The following is a 27,883-nucleotide window of genomic DNA, read 5'->3' as shown; positions in this document are numbered from 1 at the left end:
TAAATGGGAAAGTTAGGATAACTCCTGAGATTTAGTCTGAAAGGTTTATGAACACACAATTCTGCAAAAGACTATAGAAGTGCAATTAAGTTGAAGATTTCCGATAGGAATCATACTAATTTAGGGAAGGGATAATTGTCATGACTAACTGAAATCTATTCATAAATGAAGGATTTAACTTTTCTTGATATGTAAGATAATAAAATGCAATGGTATTGCAGAGTAACATTTTATAGTCACTATAAGGGAATTACTATTACAACTGTTAGTGTTGCAACATGGGGTATTTTCAGTTGGAATGTTAACTGTGCTCAGAATTTGTCACATGGAATTTTCCTCCATTGTGGCCTGTCTGATCTCTCCTTCCATCACAAAATCCTGACTTTGCAAGAGTTATTTATTATGGGCCAAATTCTGCCACTTTTACGCTTGTTGAGTCACAATTTAGTGAGTAGTCCCATTGAATTCAGTTGGATTACTCAGGAACTAAGGTACTGCTCCAGTTGGGCAATAGTGTGAGAATCCGGTCCTGTGATTTGCAGTTAAAAGTGTATATTCTTTGTACATTGACATATTAGTCAGACTACTCTTTCACCACCTTCATGTCTTTACTTAAATTTGAGAATCCATAACAAACTTCTTTGTCTGAAACAGAGTAAGAAATTGAATGAAAACTCTATGAATCTCCAGTTCCTTCTCTGATTAACAATTAACATGAGCCATGAAAAGTTGTATATTGTGCGAGACAATTTTTATGCAATAGAAATGTATTTTTGAGCTGAAACATTCTGAAGTCTCCAAGTTTTGTAGTGATCAGTCATAAGATTTTAGTCATAAGTCATAGGATACAGAGGGACCTAGACAAATTGGAGGATTGGGCTAAAAGAAATCTGATGAGGTTCAACAAGGACAAGTGCAGAGTCCTGCACTTAGGACGGAAGAATCCCATGCACCGCTACAGACTAGGGACCGAATGGCTGGGCAGCAGTTCCGCGGAAAAGGACCTAGGGGTTACAGTGGACGAGAAGCTGGATAGGAGTCAACAGTGTGCCCTTGTTGCCAAGAAGGCCAATGGCATTTTGGGATGTAATTGTAGGGGCATTGCCAGCAGATCGAGGGACGTGATCGTTCCCCTCTATTCGACATTGGTGAGGCCTCATCTGGAGTACTGTGTCCAGTTTTGGGCCCCACACTACAAGAAGGATGTGGAAAAATTGGAAAACATCCAGCAGAGGGCAACAAAAAAGATTAGGGGACAGGAACACATGAGTTATGAGGAGAGGCTGAACTGGGGATGTTTAGTCTGCAGAAGAGAAGAATGAGGGGGGATTTGATAGCTGCTTTCAACATACTTGAAAGGGGGTTCCAAAGAGGATGGATCTAGACTGTTCTCAGTGGTAGCAGATGACAGAACAAGGAGTAATGGTCTCAAGTTGCAGTGGGGGAGATTTAGGTTGGATATTAGGAAAAACTTTTTCACTAGGAGGGTGGTGAAACACTGGAATGTCTTACCTAGTGAGGTGGTGGAATCTCGTTCCTTAGAAGTTTTTAAGGTCAGGTTTGACAAAGCCCTGGCTGGGATGATTTAATTGGGGATCGGTCCTGCTTTGAGCATGGGGTTGGATTAGATGACCTCCTGAGGTCCCTTCCAACCCTGATATTCTATGATAAGTGAAGTAAGAGAAAATAAATTTCATCTTAAATGAAAGGCCTTTTCACTTCAGGAGGAAAATTTGTTTCCACTTTATTCAAATGCAGTACTTTACTTAACATGTCAGATGAAAGGTGAAGATTTGAATTTAAAATAAAAAGACTAATTTCTGTATTTTCTCAAGATATTTGTATTTTCTCATTTTGACATGTGGGAGGGGAGAGAAATTGGGGTGGAGGTATACTGGGAAAGGATCTAAAATAAGAATAAAAATAAGAAACCAATGCAAAAATCTGATTTATTATCACAAAATGTTTGAACAGTTTTTTATAAAAAGAAACATTTGATTCTTAGCTTTAAAAAGAATAAATCTGTCCATAAGACAGAAAAATGAAGAAAACACAACCCTTACTTGGGCTGAGTGGTAGTTCATTCTACAAGCAGTCCATCCTGTTCCATGGGTGAAACAACTTATGGAATTAAGTACTAACCAGAATGAGTAAGAGTGGCAGAGCTGGACAATATGTTTGGCTGAAAGAGCGAAGGGAGAATCCTGTCTGAGAACTGTGTTTGTGCTTTATGAACTCAGTTATATTTCTTGGCCCACAAAGTGTAGTAACTGAAATCATGTCCCTCAAATACAATAGACCAGGCCAATGGGAGCTGCTGGAAGTGGCAGCCAGTGTGTCCCTCGGCCCGCGCCGCTTCCAGCAGCTCCCGTTGGCCTGGAACAGTGAACCGCGGCCACTGGGAGCCTCAATCGGCCGAACCTGCGGACGCAGCAGCTAAACAAACCAGCCCGGCCCGTCACGGGCCTTCCCTGCACAAGTGGCGGAACAAGTTTGGGAACCACTGCAATAGACTAACAAACTCCATGGAAATGTAGACATTTCAAGAATTTGATGTCACGGCGTACTTTAAAGTACTGTAAGGTCCTGATGTGACTCCTGTTGAAAAAAACGGAAAGGCTCTTGCTGACTTCCATGAAAGTTGGATTGGACTCTAGATGCAGTGGGGCTCATTTCTCTTCTCACACTAGCGTAAATTAGCAGTAACTAAGTTGATGCCCATATAATTACACCATGTGAGAGGAAAGTTAGGCCTACTATTTCCAAACACAATCCATAAATACTAAATTTAATCTATGCTTTGCACTAACTGGCAGCAAAAATGTGTTTGCAGTATGTAAAACCCTAGTAGGAGATAGACTAATCTGAAAAATAAAATCGTATGGCCTCATCCTGCAAACGCTTACACATGTGAGCAACTTTATTCCTGTGACTCAGCTCTATTCGGCTCAAGTGTACATTTGCAAGACTGGGTCTTTCAGCAGCAGCAGTGGGTTTAGGGGTGGTTGTTTTTTGGTTTTTGCCTTTTTGTAATTTAAAACCAGACAGCTTTTTTGGAAAAAATAAATAAGCAAATATGCAATTGGACTGTGGAACTTTATGCTTCTAAGTGTCACCCTGAAACTTTTTTTTTTTAGTGTTAGATTCTCCCTAAAAATGAAAAATTAATGGAAAAGCCTGAGTGCTTATACTGTGCAGTTTAAAATAAGCTATTTTAGCAATCACACTTATATTCCTCTTTTCTTTCAGCTTCATTTCATGGGACTATTTTCATGGCAGATGCAAAATATTTCCCCATAACTGTAACTGCTAGATGCAAATGTCCTGATTAGGATTATATGAGAGTCTGGCTCTACCTTTTAGGATTTTAAATAATAAATGTGCACACTATTTTTTTTTTATTTTTTATTTTTGGTAAATAAAAGCAGTAGTTATTGGCTTTTCTTTTGTACTGTGTTTCTTTGCTGATTGTGAGAGGTAATTTTTCTGAAGAGCAGTCTCCCTTTCTAAATTCAAATTGCAGGTGCAAAATTCATGCCTACATTTTTGCTCCTATAACAAAAAAGTGAGCTTATTCCAAGTAGTTGTATCTCTGCCTACCATACCCAATTAGCAGTTTAATTGCAGATGTAAATTAGATAGTTGTAAGAGTAAGTACTCAGATTTGTGTCCTGGATTCATTTTGTGGGTACAAAATACAGATGCAACTTGTGGAAACCCAGGCCTTAAAATATAGCTGTAGTTTGGATGTCTTGACCCTCAGCCATGCCTCCAAAAATATAATATATCATAACATGAGACGCAATCCATTATTCCTTGAACACACGAAATTCCCATTCACTTCAATGGGAGGAGAGTTTGGGGGTGCAAGGAATACAGGATCAGGCAAATCTGAAGGGAGGAATTGTCATTGCTGGGGAATTAAGTAGATTACCTAGTAGATCTCTTCCATCTCTAATTTCTATAAACTGAGTTCTGACATCCCTATGTAAGCACATCTCTAATGGAGGAAGTCAGGGAGTCTTGCTTATATAAAGACTAAGCACAGACATAGAACTAAACCCTATGATTATGTGATAACCTGAATCTCTAGAAGATTGAAGAAAATTATCATCAGTTTTTATCTAAATGCTGACACTAGGACAATTTTTCGTCTTTTGCTCTAAAGTATTCTTATTTTATTTGACTTGTGGTTATACTCTGAAGGGATATAACAATATGTAGATTTTGACAGAGCTCTACAAATCATATGGAGTTTTAATTAAATGTGTCAGGGACCAGGTTCATAAATATACAATTAAGGACTATATTTTTAATTCTCACTTTAAAAGAGGGAAATTTGCGTATGAGGTATCTAAAGGGTTTGTGTTTATATCTTAGAGTAAGCACTCGATTGGGCCATTAAGCATATCCTTGAGTAAGGGTGGACATTGTAATTGCTCTTCCAAACGAGCTACCTTGGGAAGGAATTGCAATTCGGAGAGTCATTGTGTAAAGCAGTATGCTATTAACTTCCTCCTAAGTGTGCTACTTTAACATGGCCAAATCCTGCCACACTTGCTCGACAAAACTCCTGTTGATGGCAGTGGGAATGGTGTCTGAGTGAGGTCCAAAAGATCAGGCCACGAATAATATAAGCATTGACTTTTTTATTTTGTTTTAGTAATTTAGAAAAAATAAGCACACTCTTGCTTTCATTTCAAGCTTATAGTTCATTCTCATCCAGCATATTTAGCTATGGTGGCAACAAAAGCAATGTGCAGCTGGGAGCACAAATCTAACTTGTCATTGTTCCAGTTTGCAGAGGAATATCAGAGAGCTGAAAAGTTGGTTGCCCAGAAATCCAATGAAGCTTGACAAGGAGGCCCTCCCTGACCTGGAAGAGACAGATTGTTATACAGCACCCTTTAGCCGGGCACGGATCCACCAGTAAGTGTTGGAGTGGGGAATGCAGCAGCAGAGGTCCATGTTTACATTTTATTTTCTCATTTCTTCTCTCCAGGTGACAGAAAGGCAATCATTAACAGATGGTCACTGACAAATACATGGTGTCAGGTTTGCTGTTTCCTGTTGGTTTTCTCTTAGGGCCATATTCTGTCCTCTGATACTCACCATTGGCTTCCATTGATGGCTGTTCAGCAGTAGAGTGTAGGGGCAAAATTTGGCTCCAATAGAGCACATGCTATTCTGTCTCTTCTTACATTATTAAACACACATACTCCAGATTTGTTTTTGCATATTCAACAAACAGCTGAAACAGAAGGAAATGCCTGGGAACAAGCTGAAAACAGCAACTTTGGATTTTAGCCAGCTGTCTACGCAACAAATGCGCCCGCCTCAGATATGTATAGAAGACCCTTAATCTTCTATACGCAACCTAAAAACTGTAAACATATCTGTTCAAGCTAACGTATCATCTCTGCTTTTGCTGTACTATGGAATAATGCTCCTTGTTTATAATGCAGAATGCAGTGATAGACTTTAAAATGATTTTAATGTATTATGCCTCTTTTATCTTTTATTTAATCTTAAGGTAAATATTTTAATAAAGTAGAATTAAAGCTTGAATTAATTCTCTTGAATGGAGCCATAAATTCATGTGAATTCTAGTGGAGAGCACATGATACTGGGAGCAGCTAAATTCTAATCCCACCCAGTGATTCACTGTGTGGCATTAGACCAATCACTTAGGCCAAAAATTTCAAGTATTTTTTCACACACACAGTCAACCTGTGGAACTCCTTGCCAGAAGATATTGTGAAGCCCAAGTCTATAACAGGATTCAAAAAAGAACTAGATAAGTTCTTGGAGAATAGGTTCATAGATGGCTATTAGCCAGGATGGACAGGGATGGTGTCCCTAGCCTCTGTTTGCCTCTGAAGCTGGGAATGGGCGGCAGGAGATGGGTCACTTGGTGATTACCTGTTCTGTTCATTCCCTCTGGAGCACCTAGCATTGGCCACTGTCGGAAGACAGGATACTGGGCTAGATGGACCTTTGGTCTGACCCAGTATGGCCATCCTTATGTTCAAAACTGTCGTCTATTATTAGTGCCCAACTTGAGATATCTCAGCCCAGATAGTGAGTTGCACTAGAGTTTCACTTATCACAGAGTCACAGAAATGTAGGGATGGAAGGGACCACAAGAGGTCAAAGTCCATCCCCACCATGGTGGGGCTGGATCAAGTGTACTTATACCATCCCTTAGGTAAGCTGCCTTTCCAGCAATTTTATGACCCTGGATTGTGCTGAACATCTGTAATTCCCATTGACTTCAGCTGGATTTGAGAAAACTCAGTATTTCTGAAAATCAGGCCTGACGTATTTCTAGTTGGACACCCAAAAACTGAGGCATCCCAAATCACTGGCCACTTAATGAAAATTTTTGTCTTAACCTCTGTGACCATTCTCCCATCAGTACAATGGGGACAATGCATGCTATTTCTCCAGGGAGTTGAAAGGACTCTTTGAAGATGTAAATCACTGTATCTTATGTAATAACTGTGAATTACTATTATATATGTACTGTATCGTAAAAAGAAACTGTTGAATAGTTGTGCTTCGAAAGCTGTGGATTACTTTGAATATGAAAAGGCATCAATCATTTTAACAGCTTTACAATAAACAACAAAGACAGCTTCTTCAGCAACTCCACAAGAAGTAGGATAGTGCACCACATGCTACAGAGAACGAAGTATGAAGATGGCAAATCAAAAATGGGTAAGAATTCTGATACTTAGAAAAAACATGAATTGGGTCTCAAGATGAGTACTAATATCTTTAGTCTATAGAAAGAAAAAGTATTCATTAAATAAAATAAATAAATATTGTCAGTATTCATAGTATGACTTATTCAGTCAGCAATAGAGCTGATTGAGCATTGCCAGCTGCTATTTGTTAAATAATTCAGTGAAAATCAACAATATTTTCTGATTAATGGGTTCATAAAATATTTTATAAATTTGATGGATAAATAGATATTCTTGTTTAGACAATGAAAGCATTTGTCTGTAGACGTGCAATGTTGTATTATGCGTTAAATTCAAACCAGTAGTATTAGCTCATTAATACAGTAGTAGTCCTCATAGACGATGAAAGCTTCTGGCGGTTCAGCTTCACTCCTGATTAGCTGTTAGAGCAGTTCCTGTCAAAAAGTATAAGTACACTATAATATGTTACTTTGCATTTTAAGAATTTAATATTTATGTTTTATGCTTCATATTTCAGAGGATACTATTGTTCACAGCAATGATCCTGGTTATAATTCACTCTTCTTGTGGGGAAACAAGTGTAGTTTATACCAAATATTGTAGATTTCCCAAAGCTTTTGTTCAATTTCCTCGAAACACCCACTGAAGAAAAGCCAAACTTATTAATATAAATGCAAGAATATGATATTTAAACCCCAAATATTAGAGAGCTAAAGTTATAATAACGTTAACTCGTCCACCTTGTATGTACTGTATATATATTTAATAGCCTAACTAGTAATGGAAGGTGCCATAGATATTCTAGATGAATTCTTGTCACTTTGAGAATCTTAGCTTCTGTATTTCCTTACATTTTGTCTATGCATAACCTTAGCATTGCATTAGCCTTGTGGGCCAGAACCTCAAATCTACAGCCAAACTGGAAAATTGCTGGGAAGGGTGGGCAAATGTGATTTAAAGGTGTCCTTTGCATTACTTGATCCTGCTGCTGCTCTGTGTACTTGTCCTTGCTGAGCTGTTCGTGAAGTCTCTGAGTTAATATGCACTAGGCTCAGAGGAGGCTGAAAATGGGTGTAACACAATGCATCCTGACCACACACCTTTTTCCCTGCTATGCCAGCAGCAGGGAAGGGTGGGGTACCTATGCTATGCTGGCTCTATGCCACTTGGAGGACCACTTCGAGTGTGATCATCCTTCCTGGTCCAGTGAAACCAGTTTTAAGCCTAAATTATGCCTGTAGTGCAGCACAAAGAAGCTATACCAGACCAGAGTATCTGGCCCAGTGACAGGGTTGTGTTTCATGGGAGGGATGCATTTAATTCCCCCCATCTTTTTTTTTGTTAATTTGAAAATTTAGGAAAAATAGAAACAGCTGCCTTTGAATGTTAGCTATTAAATGACTTTGATATGAATGTGGGTTGCAGTGAATGGGGTCGGTTGTGGGTTTGCTGCTGCTTTCATTTGCCTGGAGAAGTTTTCCTGGAAGGAAAGCAGCAGCACACCTAAAAAAACATGGACCATCATCAAGAAGAATAGAGGACAATTGAGACCCAAAATTTCCATTGAAACCGATGGCAAAACTCCATTAAGATCAACGGTAGCAGATTCAGGGTTTGTCTTTGAGAGCACAGCAGTCTGACCTGTTGAAAGTCCTGATTTCTTTGGGGTTGTCTGGGAGACTATTGACTTTGGGTACCCCCATCAGGGTTCCTGAGTAGTTGTCTGAACTTCCTGTTTTTTAATGGTAGGGCAGTTCTTTGGTTATTCCGTAGAGAGGGCCTCATTCATTGAAGAGCTGTCTTAGAGAACCATAGAAGAAAAGAGTATAGAGACTAGCCACAGTAAGGTCTCTGAAGTTAGAAAGAGCCATGTATCTTTTGGGAGAAAGAAGAGCCACAACTTCATGGTTAATGACAATGAACAGTTATTCTACTTGTGCACAAGACTGATTATTTCCCTTTTTAAAAATAGTAACCCAATTATTTAGCACTGTCACAGTTCCTCAATTCATAGGCTGAAATGCAATAGCTCTTGAAACAGCATGTATAAAAATTGATATTGAAACTCATTTTTTTTCTTCTGCTTAGGTATTAATAGATTACTCAATAATGGAACATATGAAGCTGCATTTCCACCACATGAGGTAGCTGGTTTAGTTTTGCCTTAAGTGTTCTATTTAAAGTAAAAGTTATTTTAACATTGAGATCCTATTTTAGCTGTACATTTGCTTTATGATGTTTTTATTTTATTTTGCATTCTGATTAGGCTTTTTATTTATAACACTCCTTACACTGATATGGGCCTAGGTTGGATCTTTATCTAGACCAATGTACAGTAATAACTTTCTGGGATGTTCTCCCACTGATTTAGAATGGTCCTGTATTAAGTACATTTTTAAATGGACATTGTCTGTGGAATTGTTAAAGAGATTATAAATTGTTTCAATTAGCTCAAATTATTGTTGCATGTTAAAAAATGTTCTATTTTTTCTAATTTGCTTTCCTGTGGATCAAATACAAGGAAACTGATACAAGGAAACTGATTTGCAGTGCAAACAATTTCTGTATAGTTGTATAGAACTTTACCTTGAAAATAGTCCCATCAATAAATTCAGGATCTGACATAATGCCCTTTTAAAACAATGAAAAGACTCCTATTGATTTCAGAGGGCATTGGATCAGGCCCTAAATGGCTGAAAGAAGGAAATAAGTCATAAGTCTTCTTTCTAATTAAGGGCAGAACTTCACACTGAGTTTCATGTCATGATCAGACTATTTGAAACATGGACAGTGATGACTCTGAGAGATGATTGCTTTACCTGAGGATGTTACACACCACATTGTGTTTCAAAGTGACTTAAACTTCCCAGGTTGTTGGTTAAAGAACTGCTCTTGGTATTAACACTTTAATTCAGGGGAGCATAAAAGAGCAGTACTCTGGACATACCATTCACATTTTCATTATTAATGCTTCAGCTAGATTTTATTGACTTTAGGGGAATGCTAACCGTTCCAGTGGAAGAAAAAAATCCTCATAACTGTGAAAGCTTTTTCTCACTTCTACAACTACACTCTCTCACATGGTCTCACATATATGCTTCTTTTTATTGTGTAAATGATTGTCTGTAGTTATATTGCAGATTATTACTTTAACAAATCATATTAGTGAGCCATTATTTTATTGCAATTGCAATAAAAGGATAAGCACAAGGACCTGCATGAAAGACTAGGGATAAGATACTTTTTATTTTTAATTTCCATCCCACTATGATACAGTAAGTTAAAAGTTCAACTCCAGTGTGAGTGTTATTGTGTTCATATTTTGCTGTGGCAAAACAGTGAAAAAAGGAGAAGAGAGAGATTCTAATAAAAATATCACCACAGTTCTGCTTTATTTATGGCACCCATTTATACCAGTCTTGCTTGGAGGGATGGGTGGGTAAAAGGCTCCTCTTTAGGTAGAAAACCACATGGGCCAATTTTTATACTGAGTTACACCTATGATTCCATACTGACTTTGGGATTGCCTGGGCGTGACTGAGTAGAATGTGACCCTTTACTATGTTTCTGTCTTTTTTTTTTTTTTAATTGACTCTTCCTTTAAGCACAGAGTTTGGAAGTGGGATGAGGACATATAGTGGGGTAGACATCGGCTCCTGCCCTGAGGGGCTTAGAACAGCCCTGGAGAGGGCTGGAGCTGTGGGCTAGAAGCTGGGCTGATTGGGGAAGTGGCTGCAGCTGGGCCACGCCCCAATCAGGCTGCAGCTGGCCTGTATAAGAAGGCCAGGGCAGCCAGGAGTAGACACTCTCTCTCTGCCTTTAGAGGAAGAAGGGCCTGGCTGCTGGGGAGCTTGAGAGAGTACCTGAGGTGGAGCAGGGCTGGGGGAAGGCCAAAGGGGCCTGGGAGCTCTGGCCTGGAAACCCCCTAGGCTGCAGGCCTAGAGTAAGGACAAATAGGTACTGGGGTTGTATGGGGCAGCCCATGGGGAGGCAGCGGCACAAAACCCTTCACCTGTGATGAGTGGCTGATACACTGCAGTCTGCCCAGGGAGCGGGGGCTAAGTGAGGACTGACAGTAACCAAGGCTGAGGTGAAGTGGGGATAGTGGGTGGGGGGTTGCCCTGGGTGGGGAGACCCTGAGACTTAGGGGTTACTGCCAGAGGGACAGCACCCCAGACAAACTGGCACTGAGTCCGGGAGGGACATGAGGGCCAGTGGCAAGATGGATCACCGGTCTGCAGAGGGTGCTCTGGCACCTGGTAAGCTAATTCCCAAAGACGACCAGCAGGAGGCGCCGCAGGGGTGAGTCCGCTCCTCTACAGGACCGTTTGGGAACTGTACATTTACATTACAAGGAAGTGAAGGTTCACAAACTCAAACAAGCTTGACAAATCTTTTAAAAGAGAGAGAGAGGAATCTTTAACTCCACAAGGTTCAACAATGTTTGTGACTGACTGCTAACCTTGAAGGGACATCTCTGAATTGGCTTTAAGAGTCATAAAGTCCAATCCTCCTGGGCCTCCTACCAAGGCAGCCAACTGTGCCTCCCCTCCTGCCTATGGAACTATGATTTGGTTGGCTTGAGCAGTCAACCGGTGAAGTGGATTTCATGCAGTACTGGACTCCTTTCTGAGATGGTGAACTGTAATCCCTTGAGCCAGTTGCTGGATCATTGCTACTTCACTTGTGGGTGAAGGGTAGCACTCTCCAGAAAGGAAGCACTTGGCTAAATGGGATAAAAGACATTTTACAGCAGGATGGAAGCTGGTTTCCAGTCTTATACATTGAGTTCTCATCTTTTCCACATCACAATGTATCTCTTCCATTGCTGGCCCTCCACCAGTGGCAGGCTCATAAATAATATCACTTGAGAAGTTATTATCAGATACATTTTACAGTTCACACTATGCAGGAACACTAGTGTTTCTCAGCATGTACATTTTGTGGTGGTGAAAATATGGTGCAGCTTGCTGCTACCATGGCCTAGCTGTAAGTCATGTCATGCCCTTAAGCTGTGCTGAGTCAGAGAAGAGAGAATAAAAGATGCTTTTTAAATAATGGAAGAATATTGTCAAGAAAATGACTGTAACAATGACTGGGGTTTTGAAATTTTAAAACGAATGTAACCCAGGGTGCTTCAGAGCATTTAATGGACTGTATATTCTCTTCAAACTAGTGTACTAAATCAGTCCATACTTCATAATGCCATTAAATGCAAGAGAATGGCCACTAGAATTGTATGCCTTACTAAACGAAAACATGGCTTAAACTGGAGTGCTACCTTATGGTGAGAGTAAAATGAATGTAGAACCACAGAAGATTGGTGACTTCAGTTAGGAAGGGCCTGAAAATTCTGCATCATAACTCTTTATTTTAGAGTATAACGCTGTGCGTTAAGCTGTAATGGAATCCAGACAAAGCCAATCAAAGTGTTTGGGTAAAAATGAATTAAATGTTTCTTTGTATTCCTCTCTGATCGATTTTGTGTTTAATGCCTCAGGGAGCCATTTGTGGGGACAAAATAGTACCAGCTCTGATCTTCTTGTTTCCATCATCTATGAAAAGGAATACCATAGATAGACAAGGGACCTGTGTGATGGAATGACCCCCCGTATTCACGCTATTGCAATAATCTTTGTATAAAAGTTATTACCGATTCTCTCGTTTTACACTGGTAAATCACAAGTAACTCCATTAAAATTATTGGAGTTAGCCAGATGAAAAGAATTGGGCCCCATATTGGAAATCAATGGAATTACACTGGAGTTATGCAAAATATGTCCACATATGTGGCTCTTTGGAACTTAAAAGCATTTGAAAAATATAAAAACATAAACAAATGACTATACATCCAGGACCTACAAATACTGGACCTGAAGCCATGCACTCCCACTGGAAAGTGCTGGGGATCTAGTTAGTCAGGAAAGAGTACTTTAGCACTGGTCTTTAAATCTGTCCTGGAGGAAATTCGTCATTGCAGAGAAGTTTGTAACCCCCTCTACTATATCAGGCTTAACAATAAACTCAGGATTGCATTTTTTTTAACTATTAGTAATAAATGAACCAATACATCCGTGTCATCAAAAAAGTAATGTCCTTATTTATATTTGAATCCAAATGCCATCTTTTTAATGCCTCTTTCTTTCCCAGTGATGCAGAAATATCTTTTTCTTTCTTTCTGTGATTCAGGGAAGCCACAAGAGCAGACATCCCATCAAAACACATGGAGCTCAAAATCACAGACACCTATTATATGAGCGCTGGGCACGGTGGGGGATGTGGTACAAATACCAGCCTCTGGATTTAATCAGGTACTCATACAATGTAACACAACTTTTTTCAATTATGTGAAAAGCTAGGCAGTGGTAGACTACCCATTCTGCTGAAAATTACAGGCATTTTATATTTAATTTTTTTTTTTTAAAAAATGAGCAAAAATGTGTCTCTTTGCTTTATTGATGGAGTTTAGCTACTTGGTATTACAACGCATGGCCTCAGTCCTGCTAGTTGTTCAGTGTTGGTGGATCCTTGTTTAGTCTTACCGATTTTAATGGGGTTCTTCGTGGAACAACTTGCAGAGAGGAGGCCTAAGGCATAGTTCTGCAATCTGATTGGCACAAACAGACCCCTACCCCACCCAGAGACCTTTTGAAATCATTGTAGTGCCAAATGGACGAGGGTTTATAAGAGAAATAACTTGACTAAGTTAAAAACAAAAATCTAGTTACAATCAATGTTGGAATGTATCTATGTATCATTTCCTTTACCTATTTTGGGATTATTAAAACAAAAAGAATTTTAAAAAATAATTTTGTCCTTGTAATTAATGCTGGTGTTTGCTTTTTGCATTTCACTTATCTTGGACAGTGAATACAGACAAGTCAATTTCATTTCTGCTTACCATCAGTTTCAGGTCCTCATCCTGCAATCTGATGCATGTGGGTGGACCCTTATGTCCCCACAGAGTGCCAAGGAAGACCACGGGTATAGGGGTCCTTCTGTCCTAACCAAATTGTAGGTTCAATGCCTTACTTTCTAGCCATATTCACTGCCATCTCACTCTTCTGGCAACTTTTGGCCCATTTTTGAAGAATTAAGGCTGAATCTTGAACTCATGTTCCCCAAGTACTACCACTTTGCTCTAACAGTAGATTTTGGTGACAATCCAGCATATGTTGTTTTTTTTTTATAGTGGACTACATGCTATGTGAGAACAGGCTCTTTGTCACCTTCTTTGTCAGGATCCCAACATGGGCAGTCATGGCCAAGGGTCAGAGCAGGGGCATATCTGAGGCTGGGAGTACCAGAAGAGTTTGTAGGCAGGTCCAGGCCAGGGCTCACACCATGGCTCATGGCCTGAGTCAGGAGTCAAAGTCCAAATCAAGCTGAGAATTCAAGAGCAAGGAGCAGGAACAGTAACTGGAGCTACAGAAGATCCACACTGTTGCTGAGACACTTCCTGGAACACACCTTGGGTTTATATAGGGCAGGGAGTCAATCAGGAGTCATGGAGCTGCTGTCTGTCAAACCCTTGAGGCACAACTTCCCATGTCTTTCTCTACAGTGGGTCATGGGAAGTGTAGTGCAAGTTGGTTACAGCCTGGAGATATCAGCTGCATGGTAGCTCTACAGGCCTGGGTTCTGTAATTATGTTACACAAAAGTATTTGCATAACACTGTGTCCAACTCTTCTGAGTTTAATACTAACAAATATGCTGTTTTATAACTTCCTACTTTTAACAGAGCTGAAGTTACTGACTCGTCTAAATCATTGCAACAGTGTAAAATTGTAGTGCACTCCAGCTGTTTCCTTATGGGATATGTGTATTGGTTAGACTGCAATTAGTGCCACTAAAGTATTATGTCAGAATTATATAAAATTGCATTTTGGACAAGTGCTACTAAAAAGACAGCAAATGAAAATAAACTTAGTAATAATTATTTCCTTTTAGGATTCCTGAAATGCTGTCAAGATGGGCAAGATCATTTACTACAAACTGTTTGTTTTTTGCTGTTTCACACAGGCGGTATTTTGGTGAAAAAATTGGTCTTTATTTTGCTTGGCTGGGATGGTACACTGGAATGCTCATTCCTGCTGCACTTGTCGGGCTGTTTGTTTTCCTTTATGGATTGTTTACAATGGATTCTAGCCAAGTAAGGTATGATGCACAATAAAGTCCCATTTTAAAAACCACAAAAGACAGTTATTCTTGCGAGTTCCATTGTTGAAAATGTAAGTAGCAGCCAGGCACAACCTAAACCAAATGTTGCATCTCTTCAATCAAACTTTAAACATTTGCTAGACTTACAGCATTTCATAATAGTCAAACTGAGGACTCAATTATATTATCGGCTACATCCCCTCTCTATAACCATTTACATCAAAAACTGGACATTTTTCGTTCACAGTAGCTAAATTTATGGCTGCGTTTGCAGCATTTCCAACTCTGTGTACAAGGAAATACAGCAAATACTGTGTTGAAGATAAGTAATTGCAAATGACCACCCATTAATGGTTCTCACTATAGTGAGGTGAACTCAGGAAAATTCTCTCTTTTGGTCTCATGTGGACTGGAGTATGGGATTGCATATAGATCTGGGTGCATCAGTGAAGTTCCAGAACTTCAACCTCCATCCTTCTGTGCAAACCTTTCCCACCAAAAGGGATGATGTTATTGAAACGCTGAACCTAATTCTTCTCTCAGCTACATTGGTGTAAATTAAGAGCCAACTCCATTGTAGCCAATGGAGGTACTCCTTTAATACTGGTGTAAGGGAATCACAGTCAAGTGCTGTGCAACATGAAACCCACTGAAGTTTCAAAGTGATTTTCCCCTGATGTGGGCCTGTCCCAGAAGGAGATAATGATATCAACTTAAGAAATAAGTGAAGAGAAATCGTGCTAAAGCAAATGTCTGATATGTTGTAAGGAGAACTATTTCTAGAGAGACTTTTCTTTCCAAAGCTTTCCATTAGGAGTGATTAGCTCCTCAATGCAGAACGCTAACCCGTGGGAATAGAACATAAAGCTTAGTCTGTGGTTACTACTACTTTGCATGCTAAGACTGTTACCTTAATGGAGCAAAATTTTGTAGAAAATTAATGCATTTTAGACTTTGAACAAGGAGCACTTTATCTTTCTTGAAGTTATCTTTATCCTGTACTTTACCAAGTCTTATTGTCTCTCCTGCTGTGCTTAATTAAAGCTTTGTCAGGTTTCCTGGTATAAACCAAAATGTTCAGATTTGACTGTTTCAGATAACATTGGATATTATGATATCAGCCAAACACCATGTATTTTTATTAATGAGGTGTTTAACTGTTTTTTCCATGTTGTAAGTTTGAAAGGCAAACCCACAACATGAAATTGAGTCATTAAAACTGAGTTAAAAGTAATTTCAGGTACATCTGCCCCCTGTGTCCTCTTGCTTATTTTTCTAGTTTTACAATCAGATTTTCCTATTTTTAAATGCTTATTCTCCCTTGCTTTATGAAAGACCCATCCAAACAAAAGAGGAAACTGACTGTCTGCAAGAGGAACCATGAACACTATCCACATTCAGGTGCCAGAATGCTCGACACAAGTAAATTAGGTCATCTAGGAACATGAGTGTTATGCTGCACAGCATGGCAATGACAGCAGGAATTAGAACTCGGATCTTCTTGCTCCAAAAGCACATGCCCCTAGCATTTGAGCTGAAGTATTTTAGCTGTTGATAGTCCGACACTTAGCCCTGGTCTACACTGGGGAGGTGGGGTCAATCTAAGTTACGCAACTTCAGCTACATGAATAACGTAGCTGAAGTCGACATACTTAGATCGACTTACCATGGTGTCTTCACCACTGTGAGTCGACTGCTTTCGCGGCGATGGAGCACAGGAGTCGATGGGAGAGAGCTCGGGGGTCGATTTATCACATCTAGACTAGATGTAATGAATCGATCTCTGCTGGATCAATCGCTGCCTGCCGATCCAGCAGGTAGTGAATACATATCTTTAATTAAGCAGTTCTAATTCTATACAGTAGAAGACAGTGATACACGCATAAACTAGCCCATTCATTACAATTTGTCCCTGCTTATTCTGGTGTAGGGTAGCAAAGATTAAACAAAATACTAGTAAACTAGATTGTGAAGACAGCAAAGAATCCTCCATTACCAGGAAGATGGCGTAAATGACCTCATAGGTCTTTTCCATTTTTATATTCTGTGGTTCTAGGATTATTTAATTAATGTTTGTAAAACACTTTGAAGAGGATAAGTGCTGTATAAATGCTAGGTGGTGGTAGTAATTTATTATTTAGTTTTGCACTCTGTAGACATTACATTACACAAACACAAGGTACATCACAGGATACTGGCTGAGCTGTTTTCTCCAAGACTATGTTTTTATCGGGATGAAAACAATGAGCATTTGGAATTTTAATTTTGCGCCAGGGCATTATGTTAATCTGACAAATTGGCACATTACCCCAAAACCTATTCAAAAATTTGATTATTTGTTACAATACCAATTGATGCCAGATTGACTTTTTATTCTAGTAATGCCCCTTATCAGGAATGTGCAAACTGTAAATATCGCTTTGGATTTTGCTCATAAAACAAACTGTTTATGGACATTTAGTGACACAATTTGTTGTTAATTTCTCTGCTGTATGGTCACCAAAGTGTTTCCATTTGTTTGTTTTTTAAAAACCCTGCTCAGTGATCAAATTAGCACTTTGCTGAGTAGTGTCAATTCAGCTGTTAGGGTTATGTAAAAGTCTGCTACTTGGGAAATACAAATCCTCCCTCTAGTGGTTTAGGAGCAAATTTGATCATTTTGCTTTTTCATTTTGTCTCCATTGTACCATTTACTTGCACTGCAGAACTGATGTACAGGTGAAAAAATGTGTATCACCATAGAGTGTGTTATACCTAATTAATAAAGAGAAGATTGTACAGTAATGAAGTTTCAAGCACATGCTAGAGTTGATGTATTTAATACATGGATGTCTGTCTTAAGTCTGAAATTCAAAATCTGCTCTGTTCTGAAGTTAGATGGTAATTGAAAAACAAACCAACCTTTTATACAGTATAAATCTCTCCAACAAACATTAATATATGGCCCACGTTTTAAAACATGTTTTTCTCACTGCTATCAGCAGAGTAGCTTGTTGAAGCAGGGGACTTTTCATTTCCCTGTGACAGCAGATGGGCAAGGCAGATCATTCCATCAAAAATCCCGTTCTTTGTTGCCAGGGCTCAGTACTGGTATTAGGGCTGCCACGAATGGTAGCCTCAGCCTGTGATTTCTAGTGGTGACAGCTAGTTCCTTGATTCTGTTGGGAGATGGATGTTGCCATATCAGAAAAACACAGTGGATCTGTATCAAATTACCTTTGACACACAGTCTGAATTAGATACTTTGGGCCCAAATATGCACAAAGCTGCAGAATTTCGACCCATATTTTTTGTTTTGTTTGTTTCTATTGTAGTATATATTTAATGATAAAGTTGCCCTTTCTTGACCAGGTTGTGAGGCGGATTTAAAGTGTGCAACATATTGAAGGCCCTCCTATCTCTTAAAATTCTTTCTTGGACTGTTGATTTATTGCAGTTAATTCACATGATTAACTCAAAAAAATTAATCGTGATTAAAAAAATTTAATCACACTGTTATACAATAGAATACCAATTGAAATGTATTAAATATTTTTGGATGTTTTTCTACAATTTCAAACATTGATTTCAATTACAACACAGAATACGAAGTATACAGTGATCACTTTATATTATTTTTATTACAAATATTTGCATTGTAAAAATGATAAAAGAAACAGCATTTTTCAATTCACCTCATGCAAGTACCATAGCGTAATCTCTTTATCGTAAAAGTGCAACTTACAAATGTAGGGTTTTTTTATTAAATAACTGCATTCAAAAACAAAACAGTGCAAAACTTTAGCACCTGTAAGTCTACTCAATCCTACTTCTTGTTCAGCCAATTGCTAAGACAAACAAGTTTGCTTACATTTCCGGAAAATACTGCTGCCTGCTTCTTATTAACAATGTTTCCTGAAAGTAGGAACATGGCAATTTTGTAGTCGGTGTTGCAAGCTATTTACATGCCAGGTATGCTAAACATTCATATGCTCCTTCATGCTTCGGCCACCATTCCAGAGGACATGCTTCCATGCTGATGACGCTTGTTTAAAAAAAATAATGCGTTAATTAAATTTGTGACTGAACTCCTTGGGCTCTATTTTACCCACATTCTGCCATATATTTCATGTTATAGTCGTCTCAGATGATGACTCAGCACATGTTGTTCATTTTAAGAACACTTTCACTGCAGATTTGACAAAAAGCAAAGAAGGTACCAATGTAAGATTTCTAAAAATAGCTACAGCACTCGACCCAAGGTTTAAGTATCTGAAGTGCCTCCCAAAACCTGAAAGGGACAAGGTGTGGAGCTTGCTTTCAGAAGTCTGAAAATGGAAACACTCTGATGCGGAAACTGCAGAACCCAAACCAACAAAAAAGGAAAAGCAACCTTTTGCTGGTGGCCTCTGACTCAGATGATGAAAATGAATATGCGTCAGTCTGCACTGCTTTGGATTGTTATCGAGCAGAACCTGTCATCAGAATGGACACACGTTCTCTGGAATGGTGGTTGAAGCATGAAGGGACGTATGAATCTTTAGCACATAAAGCAGGCAGCATTATCTACTGCAAATGTAAACAAACTTGTTTGAGTTATTGGCTGAACAAGATATAGGACTGAGTGGACTTGTAGGCTCTAAAGTTTTACATTGTTATATTTTTGAAGGCAGTTTTTTTCGATATATAATTCTACATTTGTAAGTTCAACTTTCATGATAAAGAGATTGCACTACAGTACTTGTATTAGGTTAATTGAAAAATGCTATTTCTTTTGTTTTTACAGTGCAAATATTTGTAATAAAAAATAAATATAAAGTGAGTGCTGTCCACTTTGTATTCTGTGTTTATAATTGAAATCAATATATTTGAAAATGTAGAAAATATCCAAAAATATTTAAATGGTATTCTATTATTGTTTAACAGTGCAATTAATCACTTGATAACTCTAATTTTTTCCATATTTTGCATTCTTTTCTTCAGATGAATTATATGCAGAACCAACCATATATTTAAGCCACACATCAGAATCAAAGACAGGTGTAGATTTTCCCTTCCCCTTTGTTCAGGGGCTTATGTAGAAATAAATTTGTTGGTTTTAGAGTAGTTTGCATTTGAGGGGTTGCTACACATCTCAGGAAACACGTCCATGATTGCTCCTCTTATCGACAGCCTCCACTCAGAAAGGCCAAGAATGGAACAGGCCATGGAGATTTAAGCATCTATTCACCAATAAAGGGGTTGGCCTTTCAGGTCAGGATTGAAGTGCACTGGGCAAAGAAGTAGGGGGAAGCTTTCACTTCTATCTATACTGTTCTTACTAAAAGGATTTTAGCAACAAGGGCAGTCACAAGGGCAATGACATCTATCATGATCACTAAATTTGCTAAAAAAATAATACCTTAACCGAGAATTGCTCATAAGCATCTGGACTAGTATTGGTGTAACTTTCTTTGAGTTTAGCTGTTGGAAAAAAAAGGGGTTTTAAAACAGAATTTATAAGAAGATTTCAGCGCCGTCGTGCATAGACTACAACCGCATGTTTTATATACTTTAATGTCTAACTTCTCAAATACAGCAGCACAATTTGTCTTATGTTTTTTATAGTTTATATTGTCATCATCTATTGTACTGTAAAGATCTCATTCTTTGCAGTTAACTGTTTGAAATAAAATTCCCTTACATATTAAGACTTGTGATACAGATCCAAATTCTATTCCTAGATACACAGGCATGCATTGATGCACATCTCTGACATCAGCTACTATGCTTGCTCCTGTTCAGAGATTTTTTTATAACATTTTCTTTGACAACCCCTAATTTTTTTTGTAAGATTTAATAATTTAGAGACTAGCATTGCTGAGAAAATTTAGAGAAAAGTCCATACAAACATCATTGGAGAGAGCACAGTCTGTAGCATTATTATTCCAGGAATGGGATTTAATGTGAATGCACATTTGTAAATAAATACCAAGTTCAAATGGTAGTTTCCATTAGAGCTGTGAGTTCAGATTCCGTGAGAATAGAATGCAAGCAGAGTTTGTGTAAACCGAAATCAAACTGGATTCCTTTGCATTTGTATTGTACCTCTTTTACTGCCTCTGGGAACCATTGCAGCCCCAGGTCAGCTGGGAAAGGGATGTTTGATTGGGCCAGCACAGGAAACTTAAGACAGGAACTTATGTCAAATGGAGTTGGTAATTTTTTTAGTAACCTGTGGCTAGTGTCCACACTAATGTGGGTAAGAGACTCAAAGGGGCCAGCTCCCAGAGGTACACATGAGTGGGGGACTCAGAGGATAACTGTTAGTAGGAAGAAGGGCAAGACTTTGCAGACTAGAATACCCTTCATCTGTACCCTCATTCCCCCTCATGGAGGAAGGGGGAAAGGATTTAGAGGTGGTTTGAATCCTGAGGGTTAGGCTAAAGAGGCCAACACTTGATATGGTTATTTAACAAGGAGCCCATTTAACTTAACCACAATAAGTATCTGAGGTATTACACACTCTCCATCCCCATTACTGATCCTAAAAGCTCATGCTTCAGGGTTTCAACTGGCCACCTGCAGTGGTCAGGAAGGGATTTTCCCCCCCATTGTATTCTGTGTTTATCTGGTTTTTTTCAATCTCCTTCCTCTGAAGCATCAGGGAAGGCCATGACTGGAGATGAGACTTTCATCGGGGAGGGGCTCAGAGGTAGCATTGAACAATCTCTCTCAAGTGCTTGGCTGGCTGGTTCTTGCTCACATGCTCAAGGTTTGTGTGGGGTTGGGAAGAAATTTTCCTGCAGTTCAGATTGCCAGTGACCTTGGGGTTTTTTACCTTCCTCTGCAGCATGTGGGTATATCTCACTTAATCATTTCCCTGCCATTGTGAGGGTCTTGGGCATTGGTGCACCTTGGTCCTTCCTATTCTCTGCCTGTGGCATGTAATAGTCTAGTCTCCTGTGGCTATAATACTTTGGTTTCATTTCAATTATTGGGATTAATATGCAGGTGCTGGGTGGTGTTGATGGCCTATACATGATATATAGGAGGTCAGACTAGGTGATCCGGTGGGTCCTTCTGGCCTTAACCTCTCACTGTTAAAAGTTGCTGTCTTCTGCTTTAAAGGCCATCCTTGTGTCTGCTTTATTTTCCTGTGTGTCCTGATCAAGGTACTCAAACATGTGCCTAACTTTAAAAATGGTGAATAGTCACATTGAAGTCAATGAGACTACTCATGTACTTAAGCACCTTAGTGAATCTCAGGGACTTCTGAAGTAGTATGATATCTAAGGATTTTTTTTCCAAACAGTGACTGAAATATCATAAGAAGACTAGTTCATTTTATTTTGTCCCCATAAATGATTCAATCTTGGGGGAAATTAAACACAAATACTTGAAATACAAATGCTAGAAGTTCCCCACCCTTTGAGTTCACCCCTCCCCTATAAAACTAGTTGCCATCTGCATTAGATGTGTTTGACATTAAATGTCTTAAGTGAAATCCTGGCTCTATTTAAGTAAATGTAAGTCTCCCATTTACTTCACTGGGGCCAGGATTTCATCTCTTGTCACTGTACATGTGGTATGTTTTTTTCCTTTACACATGCTAGGCCAGATATTTCAGATGATGTAAATTGGCATGGCTTCATTAATGTTGACGGAGCTACGCCAGTTTACATCAGCTGAGGATCTACTCCCTGTGTTTTAAAGGGTGTTATAAATATTACTACCTAACTTTGCTAAATTTGTGGTATGTAGTTAGAAGTCTGGGACCAATCCTTCAGTTCTACTACATGTAATACTTCTGTTGAAATCCATGTGTGTTTAGTAGAAATAGGGATGGCAGTATCAGGTCCAAAGAGGATGTGTTATTTGCTTAGGGTCAAATCCTGTTGGCACTGAAGTTATTTGTAAAACTCTTCTTTATTTCAGTGGGACCAGGATTTGGTTCTTAAATTAAATTGGTCATTGAAAATTAGATTTTTAATGAGCCTATTTCATGATCTAGGCATGTTACAAACCAATAAAGAATATAAATGGTATAGCCTCGGTCTGGAAAAATGCTGAAAGCCTTTTTATAATCTTTATTTTCCCTTCTTTCTACTAAAGCAAAGAGATCTGCGAGGCAAATGAAACCATCATGTGCCCTATGTGCGAACGCAATTGCACACTACAAAAACTCAACGAAAGCTGCATATATGCAAAGGTAATTATTAGTTTTGTGCTGCAAGCTGATGCTATCTAAAAGTCAATTCTGTCTGCATAATGGTTGCTGCTGTTACTTCAGCAAAGGCTCCTCTAAAATTTGGTGATGCTCTACTAACTTTTCAATGACAAAAATATTTGCAGCCTTTCTACCTAGCATCTATTGTCTTTCAGTTGATAATGAAGCAATCACAGCTGATTCTAAAAATGACTTTCTGAGAGCATTTTCTTCTTACCTCTATTTTTGTCCATCTGAATATGCCCAATGATATAGCAAACTTTTTTTTCTGGTCGGGTTTTCTACCTTCCTATATGATTACGTTCTCACTTTTCTGTTTCCCTGTAGTGTTGATAACTGGATTTCTGTTCTTTTTAAAGGTTTTTTTTTCCCCATTATAGAGAAGTATAATGCTCCTGTGGTGTGCCCAACGCAGTGGTCTTATACAGTCAAATCTACAGGAAACTGTCCATCAAACATAAACATTGATTGCTTTTGAATGCAAGCAATATATATAAATGAACACATATATCAAGCTACTTTGGTTTGTATTATATTACCAAGGCTGAAACCAGTCTCAGTTTTTCTTTCTCAAAATTATTCAGCACAATCAAATAATTCTTGTTTAGAACTCAGTATTGTTTACAGAAATTTGAATGGCTCTGTCTTAAAGGCAGAGAAAGAAATTCAGTTTTTAAGGGATTTTGAAATTTGGTTGCATTTCAAATTGGAACTAACCCCAAAAATGTAGAAATTCTCCATGGAAAAAAAAATTCCAAACAATTTTTTGATCAAAACATTTCATTTCGATTTTTAGTTTACTTTATAACATATACTATAATACACAACAAAAACAATCCAAACAAAAAGTCATTTCAAAATGACAAATCAAAATGTTTAATTTCAAAAATGTGGAAATGGGATGTTTTGATATTGTTGAAGCTTGTTTTTTCCCCAAAACAAAATTTTAACGAAATCGACTTGATTTCAAGAAGCCTCTTGATTTTAATGGAACTGCCTTTTCTGACAAAAAATGGTCCCATCAAAGTTTTTTCTGACCAGCTCTAGTAATAATTGTACATAAACTCCATGTAACACCTTTCATCGAATGGACACACAGCATTGTACAAACTATGCTGTGCTGCCCATCACAGACACATATTCACCTATGGAGTGCAGCTGTTTAACAGCCCACAGCAGCCCTGCCCAGCAGTTGACTGGAAGGGACACTACAATTGCAACTGTAGTAGTTTAAGATCATGTTGTTTTAGGATCCTGTCCCAGAAGAAATGTTTTCTCTTTCTTATATTTGCTATGAAAGTTGCAGGTTTAGCACTGTAAACATCACACACCCTTGTAAACACTAGCCTGGGAGAGAGAGAGAGAGATGGCATTCCAGGCCTGAGCTGCATGCCACCTACGCACATCAATGGGTGGGGGAAATTGATGGGGCAAGAGGTGAAAGGGGGACAGTGCTAGTAGCAACAGAGGGAGTCACTCTCCTAGGGATAATAGATAACTCCTCCCATAGGAGTCTCTGGAACCCATTGGCTGGAGGAGGGGGCGCTGTTTGGCCAGTGTTCCCCAGCTCCCAGGATTTAACCCCATTCAGGGGCCACGTGGAACCTCTTTTGGCTCTGTTCAGCTGCCCACCCTACCCACCAAAACTAGGAATGAGAACCCAACCTGACAGATGCTGTGGATCTAGCTGGTAGCCTGTTAAGGGGGTTAGGAAGGATTTTTTTTTCTCCCATGGGTCAAATTGGCAGAGGATTAGGGATTTTTTTTTAACCTTCCTCACACCACGTGCAAGCCACAATGGGTTAAATAGGAACATGCCTGGTACCTAACTGCGGTACTGGGGTGGCATTGCTTAAGTGGTGGATCTGAATGCACCAAACTTCACAGTAAAGTTAACAGAGTCCTGGTGATTTTTTACAAGGCTTGAAGGAGTGGGATGGAAATTATGCACTTTTCCTTCTCTCACTCTTGCCCCTGGCCCACCATTTCCCTCCTCCTGAGAGGCAGATCCCAGGACCTGCAGAGAACCCTACCCTTGTCTGGGGAGATAGAAGATAATTCTGGGAAGGTGGCTAGCCTGCTTCTTTATGTCATCCCCTCCATGTAGCTTTAAGGAGCACAATTTGGACCATGACATTTCTTTTGATATGTCCCCTTAAGAATAACATAACCAATTAGTACTGGGGAGTTAATTTAAGGAGATAGAATGTAATTATTTAAGGTGTGATTTGGACAGGACCCCAGGGTGCACACTCTTGTTCTTGAAAAAGAGTTCTTGAACAGTCACAGGGAGTCAGCACCTTGGTTTTCTGTTTTTGTCTTGCCTTCAACAGTACGTTGCCCTATAGCACGTGGCCTGACTCACCAGCACTACTTTCTGTACTTCTGACTTCTATGCAGAGGTCTCCAATCAAAAGGCCCAGCCAGCTCAGCCCACCCTGCTTAGCTTTGGGATAAAATCCTAGTTTGATATACTACTAAGACTACAGGACAAAACTGGTCTGGTCATTCTAAAGAAAATGCATGATCTACAGCCAGAAACCCACCTTCTATTCAAGCAAGATCTTCTGAGCCATAACTCTTTTGGGGTTCCTTTTCCGTTTCTTTCGAGAAGTGTATTGTTTACAGATCTCTTTATTGCACAGATTCCCCCAACCTAGCACACATTAAAAATCTGGAGACACTTGTCCATTTTATTGATTTGCAAAATTTTGTAAATCCTGCTGCTTTCGTTTTCCAATCAGATTTTCGGTCTCATAAAATACTTTGCTTGTATGTTCTTTTTATTATAATAAAAGAAAACCAAAGCCAAAGGCGCATTTGCATACAAGTTTCACACAATTATATAATTCACACAAAGAACATATTGGACTTAATGATCTTTGGTATTAAGTAAAAACTTCTCGATTTTCTTCAGCACAGTAAAATAAACAGAGCCCTGTATACTACTAAAACTTGTGTGTTTAATAACTCTACTCAATTTTAGAAGTGTTTGCATTTAAGAGAAAATAAAACATATTGGCAAGCAATACACAGTTTATACTGTTAACTTTTTCTTCTGGATTTATAAATGATGAGGATTTCAAGAGAGTTTTTCTAATATTTAATTATCTTCCCTCTTACAGAATATCCTCTGTCACCTGCTCAGTGTTTATTTTCTAAAAGCAGATGCAATAATGGTGACAGTTTTCATTTGAAAACATGTAGGTTTGTCTGGTTTACAGGACTGGAGTCTGCTACAAAGGACAACCCCAATGACAAGACAAGGCAGCTATGATGTATAATAGTTTTGCTAGAAGGTGTTACATAAACTCCCTTCAGCAGACTGTCAATCCCTTCAATATCCCATAACCCTTGAGACCATCACCTCACAAGCACAGCATTCCTGATGGCCACCAGGAATGCTGTGCTTGTGAGGTGATGGTCTCAAGGGTTATGGGTCTCAAGGATTATACAAGGGTTATACATCATTACTCCAATATAATGTAATGATGTATGTCACCTTTCAAATGACACTTGAAACTGAGGTTCCGGTCACTGATGCTCACCAAACATTTTATAGCATTTTTTCACTAGAATACATTTCAGCCCATTATCCCTGACCAAATTTAATCACTGGCAATTGCCTACCTAAAATCCCCTTTCAGTAGGAGAAATTATTCTTCACCTGAGCCTCCTCGCCTACTGTGGCTCACACACAGTGACTGCTGGATTTCTACCATGGAAATGCCTATATTTCTATGATGGATAAAATGAACCCTGAACAATACATAGAGGACACCATTTTCAAAATTGGGACAACAAACCCCATTAGGGCACTCAAACTGACACACAGTCAGTCATGTAACAGTTTTCAATTACAATTTATCTACCACCCACCATGAACTTTATCTGAACTTTGCAGATAAAACAGATCTATCCCAAAGAGTTTACACTGTAAGTAGAAAATGGGCAATAGGGTGCAAGAAACAGCAAAAGTGATTGAGAGGTGGAATGTGATGCATATAGTGCTATAATTACTTCATTTTGACATTAATTTTTGTTAATATCTGGATGGTTTTATTCTTCATTTTGAGAGTGATTAGGATTTATAGACTTTTTAGAAGGGAAGGATATTTTCAAGAGGGGTTTAGAGGGAGAGCATGGAGGCCTAGTGGACCAAGTGAGACAAGGGATTGAAGAATGGAGTTGCAAGGAAGGAAAGGAGAATGAAGGGAATGGTTAGACAAGGAACATTCTTGCGGGAGAGGGAAATAAAGAGATGAAAGTGGGTAGGTAGGCCTGATTTAAGTTGTTCAGGCCCTAAAAGGACAGGACAAGGAGCTTAAATCTGATGCAGCAAGTGAGAGGAAACCAAGGAAAAATTTGAAGACTCGTGGGATGTGGTCAGAATAGCTGGCAAAGTAATTGAGTTTTGAGACAGTATTTTGAACACATTAAAGATGACTGAGGCCAGAGTGGGAATTGCTGTGAAAGATAATTCAGGCCTGGACTAGCAATGGGAATAGTGGGGGATGAATGGAATTCACATCAGCATATAAATGCTGATGCGTGCACCTTTATGTGGGATTAGGGCTTCCTAAAAGGATGCCTATATTTTGAGGTCTAAAACCTGTAAAGAATGTTGGGATCCTTTTTGGGGGGTGGAGGGGGATACTATATGAATGTAAAGTGGTATTATTATTATTTATTTGTTTTGCATTATGTGTTTTACTTTCTGCTTAGGTTACACATTTGTTTGATAATGGAGGGACTGTCTTCTTTGCTATTTTTATGGCAATATGGGGTAAGTCCATTTTCCTTCCTAAGTGTTCTCTTCACCT

The 27,883-nt window shown here is 39.0% G+C and overlaps 1 protein-coding gene across 1 annotated transcript in view; it reads left to right on the top strand.

Annotated features, from left to right (window-relative positions):
* ANO3 (anoctamin 3) overlaps positions 1–27,883 on the top strand; it is a 227,108-nt gene that overhangs the window by 144,998 nt on the left and 54,227 nt on the right. Inside the window, exons 8-14 of the mRNA XM_084629858.1 lie at positions 4,798–4,929; positions 6,614–6,720; positions 8,799–8,854; positions 12,900–13,021; positions 14,735–14,869; positions 22,946–23,042; positions 27,786–27,846. Coding sequence (XP_084485984.1) covers positions 4,798–4,929; positions 6,614–6,720; positions 8,799–8,854; positions 12,900–13,021; positions 14,735–14,869; positions 22,946–23,042; positions 27,786–27,846 — 710 coding nt within the window. The remainder of the gene's footprint in view (positions 1–4,797; positions 4,930–6,613; positions 6,721–8,798; positions 8,855–12,899; positions 13,022–14,734; positions 14,870–22,945; positions 23,043–27,785; positions 27,847–27,883) is intronic.

The sequence above is a fragment of the Lepidochelys olivacea genome (assembly GCF_965140295.1).
Source record: "Lepidochelys olivacea isolate rLepOli2 genome assembly, chromosome: 6".
Lineage (NCBI taxonomy): Eukaryota > Metazoa > Chordata > Testudines > Cheloniidae > Lepidochelys > Lepidochelys olivacea.
The sequence above is the reverse complement of the archived record's forward strand: the minus strand, read 5'-3'. Positions and strand labels throughout refer to the sequence as shown.